This window comes from Carassius carassius, chromosome 31 (assembly GCF_963082965.1).
Source record: "Carassius carassius chromosome 31, fCarCar2.1, whole genome shotgun sequence".
Taxonomy (NCBI): domain Eukaryota; kingdom Metazoa; phylum Chordata; class Actinopteri; order Cypriniformes; family Cyprinidae; genus Carassius; species Carassius carassius.
Window position 1 is genome coordinate 25,936,604 of NC_081785.1, and position 16,207 is coordinate 25,952,810.

The 16,207-nt window shown below is 40.0% G+C and overlaps 1 protein-coding gene across 1 annotated transcript in view; it reads left to right on the plus strand.

Annotated features, from left to right (window-relative positions):
• LOC132111812 (serine/threonine-protein kinase D3-like) overlaps positions 1-16,207 on the plus strand; it is a 177,685-nt gene that overhangs the window by 120,749 nt on the left and 40,729 nt on the right. Inside the window, 2 exon segments of the mRNA XM_059519417.1 lie at positions 9,750-9,943; positions 10,008-10,102. Of these exon segments, the coding sequence (XP_059375400.1) occupies positions 9,750-9,943; positions 10,008-10,102 (289 nt within the window).

Genomic DNA, 16,207 nt, shown 5'->3' on the forward strand with positions numbered 1-16,207 from the left:
ACACAAAGGAACATAACTTTATTGTCTTGTTTTTATGCTCTCCGACATCTACCAGCTATAAGATGTGTTTTCTTTTAATTTTATTTGTAAGAACATCAATTTTCCACAGAATTTCTATGAACAACAAAAAAATGTTATGTCATTTAAATCTTCCAATCAATATAAATTCAGTTTGAATACAATGAATGGGATTCCGTGCTGTTTCATTCTGCACATCAAGCTTCAAAATGAATCCAGACACACCAAACACATAATAAAAGTAGCCAAAACAACTGGCACGGTTGTCCAATAGATTTATTTATTTAAGTTATACAATAGATTTATTTAACGAATGGTCCAAACTTTAAGTGAGAAAGAGTCACAAAAGAATCGCTGAGTCAAAATTGACGGCTTGTTTCCCACGTTCACAAGAATGTCGTTATTAACAATGCTTTTGGGGAAACACACCTAAAGGCTCTCAAAATGTCTAAATTCCTGGTAGCCCTTTTGGCAGGCATTCTCCAGGTTTTGGTAGCCCAACATGAATTTAACTAGACCGAGAAAAAAAAAAAAAAAGAAAGAAAAGAAAAGACATTGGCTGGACTTTACTGTGGACAAATCAGCATGATCAGCAAAAACTAGTAGCATATCTGGATGTAATGATTCAATAAACTTATGATGCAAAAAGATTCACAATACATATTACACCATACAATTTTCTAACAATTTATTTGTATATTTATTTATTTTTTACAAAATGAGATTTAAGACAAATTATAAATGAAAACGTGTCCTTTTATTATTAGACAAAATGCTGCATATTTCTTTGGGAAATTGAAATGTTAAATAATAATACTTACTTAAAATTTTAAACCAAATCCTAAATCAGATTTAAAAAAAAATCATACAACTATAAAAAATCGAAATATCTAAATTTAAACAAAAAAAATTGTCTGTGCTCTATTTTAAATCAGAGAAAACCATTTTAATTACTTTACAAAAAAGATGCTAAATACATGTAATTTGGATTGTATAATAATAATAATAATAATAATAAAAAAATGAAGTAAGAACAGAATGGTCCGATTTTACCCTTGTGAATGAGACGCAAATGTCACTCTCTGACAGCAGGAGCAACTAATGGAACTTTAAGGCTGCTGCCCCTTTAAGACCAAGTGCCCGTGTCCAATGTAATAATGAACAGGAGATTTTGAGATTTTCTGTGAAGCCTGTATTTATAATACAATATAAGGGTATTCTTAAGGCATTATAATGAATGCATAATGCATTATAAAAAAAACTTATAATCTGTTGTATCATCTCATAAATATTCATAAGAACAGTTTTAATATATTATAATATTTACTTATTTGTGGTTATAGCTTTTAAGAGTATGATTATTTATAACACAATGAACACGTTGCATCCACTTTTACAATGGATTATATTTCTCATAGTTATAATGTATTATAAGTCTCATATCTTGCCATTTTTCTGATGCTACTTTACTTAAAGCGGCCAGAGACCACTTATAAGTAGTAATAATAATATTAATAATAAAAAATAATAATTCTCTCAAACAGCCATAAGATCAGATATCAGATCAGCTGAATGTGTAATATGACACATTTGCTTTGAACTATTCTTATTGTAATATCAGTTTGATTATTTTGTTGGTACCCCTTAGAGAGCTGATGATAAGTAACTCTGCAACTAAATAACAACTAGTGGTCATTGGAGTATCAGTATGTCTGTTACTGTAAATATATGCTAAAACTTTATTTTGATGGTCAACCAACAAACAAACTGACTATAAATGTATTTGCAAGTAGGTCAGCTTATTCTACCATACTATAATCTACCATTCTTGAGGATAATAATACTCTAATGAGAGTAAGTTGGCATGTAGTTGCAAAGTTGCTTATAGTCGATTGATTAGGAGGGCAATCAAGATAAAATATAACCATATAAATTTGGAGTATTTAGCCCACATCAATTTATAATCATTAGCTCCACAGAAACACTCAAATAATACTCAACATCTAACCACTCACAAGCTGTAGTAAGATACTGTGCAGATCTTAAACAGTCAAGATATGATACAGTCCATTATACTGTAAATAAAGATGATTTAATATAGTGTTCATTGTGTGTTTGTAGCGATCTGTAACGACTGGGACACAGGAGACGAGAGATCCAAAAGCAGTGTGAGTTTAATGGGTAATCCAAAATCAGAATCAAAACAAGCCGGGGTCATAACCAAACATCAGTCCAAAAACAAACAAAAACAAACAAACAAACAAGAACAGGAACTTGAAATACTAGGAACGCGAAGAAACCAGGTGACGGAAAGTAAGGACTCCATGAAACAAACAGAAACAGATTGGTTTAAATAGGCAGGGTAATGACTATGAAGTGAAAACACCTGAGTGCAATTAACAGGAGTGCAATTACTGTGATGAAGGGACAAGGCCTTGTGGGAAATGTATGGCCTGCGGTGAGGTACCTATGGGGAAGTGAGACCGCTAGTGGAGACCCAGGGAAACACAGACCAGACACTGTGAAATTACCCCCTCGTCTACGGAGCAGCTACCAGATGCTCCACCCGAACATAAGAACAACCCAAGGAACACAGAGACCAGGAGGGAGGTGGACCGGCAGAGGACCAGGGGGAGGGACGGAGGAATCCAGGGTGGAGCAAGGTGGAACTGGAGCAAGGTGGAACTGGAGCAAGGTGGAACTGGAGCAAGGTGGAACTGGAGCAATGCGGTCGAGACAGAAACCCACCAGGGCGGCGCAGAAGACCACCACATCCGTGCAGTCGAGACAGAAGCCCACCAGGGCGGCACAGAAGACCACCACATCCGTGTGGTCGACACAGAAGCCCACAAGGGCGGCGCAGAAGACCACCACAGCCGTGCGGTCGAGACAGCAGCCCACCAGGGCGGCGCCGAAGACCACCACAGTGGGAGCGATGACACAGGAGAGCAAGTCTGGTTAGGCAAGTCTGAAACAGAGAACATGAACAGGTTAAGGGTGGCCTCCGTGGCCACGACAGGATAAGTCGAGCGCTCAGAGAGTTCGGCTGAGACGTGATGAGACTCTGGTAGTTCAGCAGAGACATGGAGAGGCTCTGGTAGTTCAGCAGAGACGTGGAGAGGCTCTGGTAGTTCAGCAGAGACGTGGAGAGACTCTGGTAGTTCAGCAGAGAGACGTGGAGAGACTCTGGTAGTTCAGCAGAGACGTGGAGAGACTCTGGTAGTTCAGCAGAGACGTGGAGAGACTCTAGTAGTTCAGCAGAGACATGGAGAGGCTCTGGTAGTTCAGCAGAGACGTGGAGAGACTCTAGTAGTTCAGCAGAGACGTGGAAAGACTCTAGTAGTTCAGCAGAGACGTGGAGAGACTCTGGTAGATCCATGGTGTTTTGACTGGATTCAGGAAGATCAATGGTGACTTGACTCTGCTCATGAAGATCACTGGTGACCTGACATTGCTCATGTACTGTAGATCAATGGTGACTTGCCTTTGCCCATTAAGATAGTCGGTGACTTGACTTTGCCCATGAAGAACACTGGTGACTTGACTTTACCCATGAAGAACACTGGTGACTTGACTTTGCCCATGAAGATCATTGGTGACATGACTTTGCCCATGAAGATCATTGGTGACTTGCCTTTGGCCATGAAGATCATTGGTGACTTGCCTTTGCTCGTGAAGGTAGTCAGTGACTTGACTTTGCCCATGAAGAACACTGGTGACTTGACTTTGCCCATGAAGAACAACGGTGACTTGACTTTACCCATGAAGAACACTGGTGACTTGACTTTGCCCATGAAGATCATTGGTGACATGACTTTGCCCATGAAGATCATTGGTGACTTGCCTTTGCCCATGAAGATCATTGGTGACTTGCCTTTGCTCATGAAGGTAGTCAGTGACTTGACTTTGCCCATGAAGAACACTGGTGACTTGACTTTGCCCATGAAGAACACTGGTGACTTGACCTTGCCCATGAAGAACACTGGTGACTTGACCTTGCCCATGAAGAACACTGGTGACTTGACTTTGCCCATGAAGAACACTGGTGACTTGACTTTGCCCATGAAGATCACCGGTGACTTGACTTGACTTCTGAGGTCTGTGGTAATTCTTAACTCATAAGTGTCTACGGTGACTTGACCTGACTCTGGAGTGTCAACGGTGACCTGACCCGACTCTGGGGGGTCAACGGGGACCTGACCCGACTCTGGGGGGTCAACAGTGGCTGTCATCTTGTGCAGAGGCGCTGGACAGGCGGCCATCCTGTGCCATGGCTCTGAGCTGGCGGCCATCTTGCGCAGTGGCGCTGGACTGGTGGCCATCTTGCGCCGTGGCGCTGGGCTGGTGGCCATTTTGCTCCGTGGCGCTGGGCTGGCGGCCATCTTGTGCTGTGGCGCTGGGCTGGCGGCCATATTGTGCAGCGGTGCTGGGCTGGCGGTCCTCCTGTCTGTAGACCCCGGTCTAGAGTCGGCCATCCCACCGGGAGAGACAGGTGTGGCTGGGGTATCCCACAGAGACCGATGTTGTAGGTACAAAATGAACCCCCAAAAATCAAAGGCATCCAGCTGATCCATTTCCCTTTCTGGCACAGGGTTATCCAGACCGGCGCTGAAAAGGTCTTTCAGGGCCGCATCATTATATCCCATTCCACCCGCCAGGGTCCAGAACACTTGTGCCACGCCACCCACCTCATTCCCCTCTTGACGGAGGGTGGTTATTTTGAGGAATTACGCCCTCCGCTCCTCCACACTGGCTGGGGAACGGACACGAAGTCCCACACCGCTGGATCTAGACATGATGGAGTCCTTCTGTAAGGATCTGTAATGACTGGGACACAGGAGACGAGAGATCCAAAAGCAGTGTGAGTTTAATGGGTAATCCAAAATCAGAAATAAAAACAAGCCGGGGTCATAACCAAACATCAGTCCAAAAACAAACAAACAAACAAACAAACAAACAAACAAGAACAGGAACTTGAAATACTAGGAACGCGAGGAAACCAGGTGACGGAAAGTAAGGACTCCATGAAACAAACAGAAACAGACTGGTTTAAATAGGCAGGGTAATGACTATGAAGTGAAGACACCTGAGTGCAATTAACAGGAGTCCAATTACTGTGAAGGGACAACGCCTTGTGGGAAATGTAGTGCCTGCGGTGAGGTGCCTATGGGGAAGTGAGACCACTAGTGGAGACCCAGGGAAACACAGACCAGACACTATGACAGTGTTATACATAATCATACTCTTAAACTTATAACCACAAATACGTAATTATTATGAAGTATTATAATTGTTGTTATGAATATTCATGAGTTGATATAACATATTATAAGGTTTTTTATAATGCATTAATTATAATGCCTTAAGAATACCCTTATAATGTATTATAAATACGGGCTTCATAGAAAGTGTTAGCGAGATTTCTTTCTCCAATGTATATGTTCACTTAAGACATAACCAACTGTGTTTACGAGAATACTTGCAGAGACAATTATTTTGAGATAATTTTGTGTTTAAGTGTTCATTCAGAAGCTAGGAAATGCGAAAGATGAATCAATAATGTGTACGTGCCCTGTCTGAAACGTTGCTCTCAGTGCGTGCTTTGAGTGCGTGCAAGCTCCGAACGGTTTAAAACGCTTGAATCGGAAGACTTTCAAATAAGTGCATACAATCAACTACGATCTGTTTTACCACTTCAAGCAAGTGAACAATGTGAATCAAGTTAGGAGTTTTACATCTCTATTGAAAATAGACATCAAAAGAAACCACTGGCAATCTAAAAAACCTTTCAGATGTAACTGTAATCTGATTACCCCAATTTAAAATGTAATTATAACAAAATACAGTTACACGTATTTTGTATTTTAAATACATAATGCCGTTACATGTATTTCGTTACACCCCAGACCTGCCTAGAAGTCAAATGCATGAATAATACGTTGTTTATATTTATTGAGTTTAAACTATATTTATGACTATGACAGATTGTTACTGTACTGTGATGAGAGTCACAATGCTGAAAAAGGTTAAAAAAATATTTATTTATTTTTTACATGATTTGAAATTAAAATAATGAACAAAATTTGTGTTTGAGGACTAAACAGCCGCGGATCAGTAGCGGACTCCAAACGCGTCCTGTGTGATCTGTATCTGGGGCTCTAGTTGTCCTGGTCTCCGCTGTCTTTCAGGGCTGTAGAGGTCCTTTCTAGGTGCCGATCCACCATCTGGTCTGGATATGTACTGGATCCGAGTGACTGCAGTGACCCTCTGATCTGGATACAGACTGGATATGGTGGCTACGGTGACCTCGGAATAAGAGAAAAACAGACTAATATTAGCGTAGATGCCATTCTTCTAATGATGTAGCAACTACATCGGGTGCTATGGGAAATGTTCCCGGTTTCGGTTTACCTAATTAATGCAGCCTAAAAATCCTTTAACGGATTTGGATATTAAAAGCACATTAGTGTGTTATGTGTAAGCCAGGTTAAAGAGATGGGTCTTTAATCTAGATTTAAACTACAAGAGTGTGTCTGCCTCCTGAACAATGTTAGGTAGGTTATTCCAGAGTTTTGGCGCCAAATAGGAAAAGTGAAAGTGAAAAAAGTGAAGTGACATTCAGCCAAGTATGGTGACCCATACTCAGAATTTGTGCTCTGCGTTTAACCCATCCAGAGTGCACACACACAGAGCAGTGAACACACACACACACTGTGAGCACACACCCGGAGCAGTGGGCAGCCATTTATGCTTCGGCGCCCGGGGAGCAGTTGGGGGTTCGATGCCTTGCTCAAGGGCACCTAAGTCGTGGTATTGAAGGTGGAGAGAGAACTGTACATGCACTCCCCCCACCTACAATTCCTGCCGGCCCGGGACTCGAACTCACAACCTTTCGATTGGGAGTCCGACTCTCTAACCATTAGGCCACGACTTCCCAGGAAAAAGATCTGCTGCCCGCAGTTGATTTTGATATTCTAGGTATTATCAAATTGCCTGAGTTTTGAGAACGCAGCAGACGTGGAGGATTATAATGTAACAGGATCTCATTCAAATACTGACAGTGTTCTAGGTTACTACATGCAGAGTTTTTATGTCCTATAATTAACACCTCTGTTTTTTTTCAGAATTTAGCAGTAAGAAATTACTTGTCATCCAGTTTTTTATATCGACTATGCATTCCATTAGTTTTTCAAATTGGTGTGTTTCACCAGGCCGTGAAGAAATATAGAGCTGAGTATCATCAGCATAACAGTGAAAGCTAACACCATGTTTCCTGATGATATCTCCCAAAGGTAACATATAAAACGTGAAGAGTAGCGGCCCTAGTACTGAGCCTTGAGGTACTCCATACTGCACTTGTGATCGATATGATACCTCTTCATTCACTGCTACAAATTGATGGCGGTCATATAAGTACGATTCAAACCATACTATTGCACTTCCATTAATGCAAACAAAGTGTATTCCATTAATGCCATAGACTGTATGTGACGCAAGTGTTTGTTTGTGTGTGAGTGTGCGAGTGGAATAATTGTAAACGCGCAAACACAGACAGAAAAGACATGCCATCGTGGAAATAAGATAAATAACATATTACTTAAGGGCTATTTCGTTTGTTTAATAAAATAACAAACTGTAATCTGGTGCTATAAAGAAAATCAAATCAAATTTACTTGACCTTCAAGGGGGGCAGGGTGCCCCCCTTATATAATGGTAGGGGAAACCCTGTAAAGGCAGACATTAAATAGATGTCTACTAGGGGTGGAACGGTTCAACTTTTTCACGGTTCTGTTTGTTTCATGGTTTTAGAGTCACGGTTTCGGTATGGTTCGGTATGTGCCATGTTTATGGAGAAACTATACTATATATATATATATATATATACAGTACAGACCAAAAGTTTGGACACACCTTCTCATTCAAAGAGTTTTCTTTATTTTAATTTGTTTATCCATTTATGGATAAACAAATTATGAAGATTGGCTTATTGAATATCAGATCCCTTTCTACGAAAGCACTTTTTGTAAATTATATGATCATTGATCATAATCTAGATGTGCTCTGTTTGACAGAAACCTGGCTAAAACCTTATGATTACATTATTTTAAATGAGTCTACCCCCCAAGATTACTGTTATAATCATGAGCCACGTCCAAAGGGCAAAGGGGGAGGTGTTGCTTTAATTTAGAACAATGTTTTCAAGATTTCTCTGAGGACATGATTCAAGTATAACTCATTTATACTCGTAATAGTGCTTCATATAACATTATCCAGAGAAACAAATGTTATACTATATACTATATACTACTATACACTATAGTATACAGTCCTGTATACTACTGTATACAGGACACCATACAGACTTTATTAAAGAGTTTGCTGATTTTACATCTGAGTTATTGCCGGCTGCAGATAAAATTTTAATAGTTGGTGATTTTAATATCCATGTTGATCATGAAAAAGATGCATTGGGATCAGCATTTATAGACATTCTGAAATCTATTGGGGTTAGACAATGCGTCTCAGGATCTACTCACTGTCGAAATCATACTCTAGATTTACGCTTCATTTACAGTGATATTTTATAAATACTATTTTATTTAAAGAGCGTGTTAATAGTTAGGTGAGTCCGCAACGCGCGTAAACGCTGCTTATTAAACACAGGGATATTAAAAATGAAAGGACTGCAATGCATAAGAATTTTTTGTAGGTTAATTATAAAATATTAAAATATATATATATATATATATATATATATATATATACATATAAATGATGTCATATCATTATATCATAATGGATAGTCATCGCATGTATAAGATTTAGGCTATATATTTGCTCGCACACGAGCACCTCTGTTTCATCTCGGAGACACGTTCTGTCTTTACGCTTGCCAAATTTGCCCGTGTAAATAGCAAATCTGTTATGGCACGAGCGCAACTGGCTCTTAAAGGGAATGGAAGATGAGACTCTGATTGGTTTATTGCACGTTACGCCCAAAAAACACCCATTACTCATTAAGAGAATAGGGACGACCCATTTAGCCCGGGCGCGCCAACCGTTTTTCCGTCATTAAAATAGCAAAAGTGGATTTGGACACGCCCTGAGTGCACTTGTGCTGTACGCTTTACACTTTGCATTTAGATCGTTAAAATAGGGTCCCTAGTAACATTGTTCAGTCGCGGAACGAGCTCTGTGTGATCAAAAGCTAGAACTAATGCCATAAAGGGTGTGTCGTAGTGATGACGCACGTTATCGTGCAACTCTTTTACCGGGTGTTTTGAAGGCAGATCAATGTTCGCGACGGAAAAAATGTGTGCAAGCTGTAATTAAGCAAAGATCTGGTAGTTCCTCACATTTTTCGCGCTGAAGCTGAGATTGTTCACCAGCTTCAGTGAAAGTTTTTTGGCTCGTACATTACACATAACATCCTGTTGTCACATGTCTTTACGAGACCTTTACGGGTTGTATGTGAATGCACGCACATATTCTGGGTAATCAATGGCAGTGTGAAAGGGGCGAAATCTAGTGACCCTGGAACAATTGCCGGGACACATTAACACTGTAAAATTCTTTAATGTCAACAAGATTGATTCTAAAAGTATTAATTTAAAAACTAAATCTTACTAAACTTAAATCTTTGTACAGTAGTATTTGTTTGGTATGCATTATGCATGCTGTGCACAGTGTGTGAATTGCCAGTTTTATTTATACTTATTTCTCTGCTACAGCAACGCCATCAGGAACCAGGGAAACGGATACCGTCATGGAGCGGTCGGCCAATCTGGATGGAGAAGATGGTGCTGGGGCGAGTGAAGGTCCCTCACACTTTTGTCATTCACACCTACACCCGCCCCACCATCTGCCAGTTCTGCAAACAACTGCTCAAAGGGCTTTTCCGCCAGGGCATGAAGTGCAAAGTTGAGTATCGCCATTTTGCTATAAGCTTTCTTATAAGAAATATTTCTAGTCAGCTGTAGAAAAAAAAGTGATCATGTGTTTTCTTCACCAGACTGTAAATTCAATTGCCACAAGCGATGTGCTTCAAAGGTACCAAAAGACTGTCTTGGAGTCTTCAGTGGAGGTATGGTTATGGTTTTTAGCCACATCCAACTAAAAGGAAAAACATACTCATAGAAATCATTATACAGAGCCCCTAAAGGGACCTTTGCAAAAAATAAAAAATAAATAAATACACAGACTTACAAATACTCACAAGATACTTTTGCGTGCTCATGAGATACTTTAGCGTGTGCACAAGACGCGTTTCGTAAGCTAACGCGTTACAGTTTCCAGTTGTGTCATTCTCTGCTGTCATAGAACGAAGATAACAAAAGCATGGATATTTAGTGTGCCGTTATTTTACTGTCAAATGTTGGGAGTGCACTGTGCAATGTTGTAGCGTGATAATATATTGCTCGGATCAGAGCTGTATAGTAACGAAGTAGAACTACTTCACTACTGTACTTAAGTACTAAAAGGCGGTATCTGTACTTTACTAGAGTATTATTTTTTTCTCCTACTTCCACTTTTACTTCAGTACATATTTTCGATGAGTTTAATACTTTTACTCCGATATTTTTTTTATGTGCTGCATCATTATTCGTTACAATTATAAAAATGTTGCGAATCATTCCATTACAAACAGAACTGTAGATGGCAGGTTTGATGAAGCTGGCACATCATTGAGCGAATCAAGCGATTAAGAAGACTGCGCATGCTGACTGAACTGCTGTGAAGAGAGAAATTAACACCGAGCCGAGCCAGATAATGACTCGTTCACGAGTCAAGAAGCGGTTGCATCGGTTTTCGAATCACCAGTAGTTCTTTCTGACAGTTCGATTCAATAAACCAGTTGAAGAAAACAGTTCACCGGTTCTTTTGCGCTCGACGTAATGACGTCATTGGCGTTGACTGCAAGCCTTCGGTTTACCTGGGCTCATGACATTAGCACAGAATCAGTTCAGAATCAATCACCAAAAGAATCAGTTCGGTTAAGACGCTCTGTGTGTCGGTTTGCTTTCACGCTGAATCACACATGCGCAGTATCATCAGCTCCTCGGTTCTCGAATCGGACACGTCTGACAGAAATGGTTCTTGACCACTGATCTATAATATAAGTTATATATATACACGGTAGATCAGTGTTCTTGACTCGTGAACGAGTCAGTCTGTTGTTCGTTATCTGGCTCGGCTCGGTCTTCATCTTCAGTTCTCTCTTCACAGCAGTTCAGTCAGTGTACGTTACTGTTTGAGTAAATTAATTACTCCGGGATATTGGTTTGTTTTAACTCAGAGGGAGTGTCAGCCACATTAAACAAGTTAACAGCTTAAGTCATTTGTGGATTAATGCGTATTAGAGATGCGAACCGTTTAAAACGATTCAGTTCGATTTGCTGAACTTGTTCAAAAAGATCCGGTTAAATCGAATGATTCGTTCGCGAACCGGATATGACAAACTGCTTTGTTTTGAACTGTCTTGCAACAGACACGGAAGAGAAGACAATGCTGAATAAAGTCGTAGTTTTTGCTATTTTTGGACCAAAATGTATTTTTGATGCTTCAAAAAATTCTAACTGACCCTCTGATGTCACATGGACTACTTTGATGATGTTTTTCTTACCTTTCTGGACATGGACAGTAGACCATACACACAGTTTCAATGGAGGGACTGAGAGCTCTCGGACTAAATCTAAAATATCTTAAACTGTGTTCTGAAGATAAACGGAGGTCTTACGGGTTTGGAACGACATGAGGGTAAGTTATTAATGACATAATTTTGCAAATTGGGCGAACTAACCCTTTAATCTGTTTTTTGTTTACAAAAAGTTACAGTCAAAGGAATTGTGATTGTCCTTTAGGTTAATAATTTGAAATAGTAAAAACAATATGTTCAAACTTTTGACTACTTTCTTTAATAACTACATAACACAATACTTGTACTTTTACTTTCAGTACTTGAGTAGTAAATTTTCAAAAATGCTACTTGCAATACTTAAGTACAAAAAATGTTGAATACTTTAGTACTTCTACTTAAGTGTGGTGCTTAAAGAGCCCTTCAACTTCTACTCAAGTATTTTTTTTTGATAGAGCACTTGTACTTTTAATCAAGTCTGGGTCTCTAGTACTTTATACATCTCTGGCTAGGATGCGAGAGCGCAAATCTCTCCGCCCGGGAGAGAAAAAGTTATCAGTCAGTCAGACTTCCACGACTGACTGATGAAAATGCTACATGAAATCTAATTGGCTGAGAGGGAACTGCAACTGTAATTCTTTTGACAATCAAAGATGGATCTCTAATTTCTTTACAATTTAATAATATTTATCAAATGTATATTAAAAATGGCTAGGAATGAGGTGCTTGGATGATTTGTACAAATAAATAACCTAGTCTGTCTAACTGGTTGGTAAAACCTCTCTGAGTGATTTATCTAAACAAACAAACAAAAGTATGTGATTCGGTTCAAGTAGTCATACAGAAGGTGACCAACCAGAGTGTGCTTTCCTACACAAAGCTTTAACCACAAGTTATCAAACAAACGCATCACAGCACATTTTCGCAAATAGCCATCAGCTTTGCCTCGCTGTTGTGTTAAGGCCAGGACACACCAAGCTGACTTCAAAGAACTAGTGGCGCCGAAAGCCGACAGTGTTGTCTCCTCGCGTCGGCAGCGCCAGACCAAAAAGCTAGCAGACTACAGCCAACGGCAAACTAACACATGAGTTCTGCACATTCTTAAGAGGAACAAGCTGTTCATATCAGCAGCTATTAATAGTATATATTCGTCGTTCAAAAGGAGAACCCAAAACAAAGATATATGAGATAAACGCATATGTACGAAATGTGAACAAAGCAGTGTATAGGGGAGAGCAGGGGCGAAAGTACCACTTTTCAGAAACATTTCATTTTAAAAGATAATGTTTTAGACAGATATTTATTTTTGTTGTGGTCAATAACTCACAAGTGTGGTCTATCAATACCAGGTGGTATTTTGTACAAATGTAAAACGACTTCAGTATAAATTCACTTTGAACATAAGTTGTACATTGTTACTTTTGACCCCCTCTGTTGGGACGAAAGTAACACACAGGTGGGTCAAAAGTAACACAACAATACAAGCTAGATTTTTTGTGCTACTCTTATTTTTTTTTATTAAATATACCTAACTATGGCCTTGTTAATATGTAACTGCAAACATATTTTGTCCTTTATCTTTGCAAAAAATTATTAAATTACATTTAATTTCATTTAAAATTTCAATTTAATCAAAAGTAACACGACAAACTTGAATTGTTTAGATTGTTTATTGGCAATATCAATTCATTTTATAAAACATTTTTTCAACAGTATGAAAGCATATAATTAACAGTACAAACAAACATGAACATAACAAAAGGCATTTGCCTACTCATTGTCACAGTTGTGACATATATAATGCTCTGCACCCTCAGTGCATGCCTCATGTGACCAGAGCTGGCAAAAGAGACACTGCACCCACACTTCCCCAGGCAAGGACGAGTTGAATGTTTCCCCACACACAAGACATTCCTCATCCTTGTTCTGGGAAGCTGTGGTTGCAGTGTTTTCGATAGAGAGGAGCCTTTTCTTTGGAGCGGATTGCTTCTTCTGGATCCTCTTCTTTTGCTCCTCCTCCAGAGCTGCCCTCACTGGAGAGTCTGTGAGGATCGCCGTTGACCTGCAACATTCAAAGTGAGAAAAATTGTTGTCAACATTTGTATAAATTTACAGGCAGTTATTGCTCATCCTCTGTCCACATGGTTGCAGCATGTATAAAGAAATTTCTCAGGACAAAGCAAAAACCAAATGCCACTCACCTCCTTTTGCCTCTTTGTTTTGTGTCCTTTCTCGGACCAGCCTTAGGAAAGGGACGTACAGCTTCTGGAAAGAATGTCCCTGGGACATCAAGCAGACATCTTCCGCCTTCTTCATGTGGGACAGCTTAATCAGCAGACAAAAACAATAATATCAATATCGTGCACAATTTTATTTTAGTTATTATTTTACTAAAATCCTATGGGATTAACCAAGTTCTATTTAATTTTATTTTACCTGAACAGACAACTGGGTGGTCAGGGATTGCAGACTTTAAATAGGCTTCCCTGGTTGAACCACCAGGATACTCTGGCAGCAGCCCTCCCTCAAACAGGCTCTTGCTGAGTTGGTGTTTGTTGGAATGTGGTGTGGGATCACATGGTACCAATGAAGGAAAAGGGCGGTCGGTGACGTAGGCAGGTGAAAAGTCTTGCTCCTCAAAAAATTCTGGGTTAAAGGGGCAGATGCCAGTGCACACAAAGCCAGACGTTATGTTTCTTGGTGTCGCTTCTCCTGGCAGAGCTGTGGCCACTAGGCTTGGAACATCATAGATGGTCAAAGTTTTTTCCAGGGTGTGTTCTCATCCAGTGATCTGCTGCCGTGTTTATATATCGCTTCAGTGGACCGAAGACGCTTCTGTAAAGTGGCTGGAGACGATGTGAGCAGTGGGGTGGGAACGATAGTAAGACTATGCCGTTAGACCGACATGGTGACCAATGTCCCCCTCTCCCCAGAGGTTCTGTTGGTATAATATGACATAAAAATGTTTTAATAAATGCTGCAACACCCAGAAATTCACCACATTAGCAGCGGGACAAAAGTAACAAGTGTTACTTTCGTCCCGAAAGGAACTCCTGACATTTAAACCCGATTTACTTTTTTACTGAAAAACAATGACGACGCAAACTTTAGGATGTGTTACAACAATAAAAAACATGTAGATTGATCATTACTGTGACACATGAAACGAGAAACACAACTTGTAATTAGAAAAAAAATACAGCTTCAGTAATTTACTTACCGTACTTGAAAACCGCTTTCCGGACCTAACCGCAGGAAGAGATGACGAAATCACGTGATATTCGGCAGCTCCATCAAGGGTTGCATGCTGAACGTGGTGTCATAGCTTGGAATGCAAATGTAAACAGGTCTCTGAGAAAATCACTTTGTTACTTTCGTCCCGCATTACTTTCGCCCCAGTTCTCCCCTACTTACCATTTTGAATATCAGTTACGTTAATAACTTAAATAATTTTAAGCGGCTCATGTTGTTATGAAAACATTCGCTAATTAGTAGGGATGCACCGGTTGACCGGCCATAAATCGGAAACGGACGGTTTTTGATTAAAATACGCGATCGGCAATCGGCGGGTTTATGTTTTTTTTTTGGTCGATTTTTCCGGAAGTGCACTCGCGTGCACAGACTACATTGTAATCATTCGCTATGTCATTTCTTGTGGAATTATTTCGAAATCTGTGCGCAGGACACGGGCAGCCGTTCAGCACTGGAAGTGCAGAGCTTCATGTCTGAGGCACAGATAGCAGGAGGCGATCTGCCGTTGGTGTACTGGTGCACAAAATAAGAGCCTCTTTTCTGCGCGCATATGGCGTTCGGACGAGGTCATTAATATGACATTGTAACATGCACTCGTCTCGCTGAACATCTCACTGGCGTCTTAATTTTTTGCTATTAAATCCATTCATTTTAAGACGCAGACGAGGCGTAGACGTCACGGAGACGTCACGTAAATCATGTGTGGCAGTGAAGTGTCGAGTCAGACGTTCACGCGTGCTTCACGTGTAGCAGTGAATAGAAAATAGAAAGTCCTTTGGATAAAACCACAGTTTGATCATCAGAAAGTTCCTTTTCAGAAATATTAATTACCGTCTCTTTGAGTAGCTGCGAGTCCACGGTCGTAAACTTCTTTGAGGCTCTTGAACCTCTTCGACATTTCTTCTTTGTAGTCTCTGTGGAGGGGCTCGTCTGTCCAAAAAAGAAGTCGAAGCATGTGCACTCGAATCACTGTCGATGGTAAACTCACTCTCAGTTTCTTTTGTGCCTACTAGTGGTGTTAATTGTTTTGGTCTAAAAGTGGATCTGTTTAAATGTTATAGACAGATGAAACTACGGTATTTTTTCTCCAAATCAGAATCGGGTTTATCTACGACACCTTTTAGACCTAAAAGTAATTTTTGCCCTGATATGTCTAACCACACTATTCATACTTTTTGTCGTTTGGTTGAACAAGAGGTGATGGAAGCTTTTTCTTCTAGTAATAAAAATTCTCATAATCTTTCATTAAATGAGAAAAAAGCTTTGACTGAATTGATAAGTGACCCAAGCATCATTATAAAA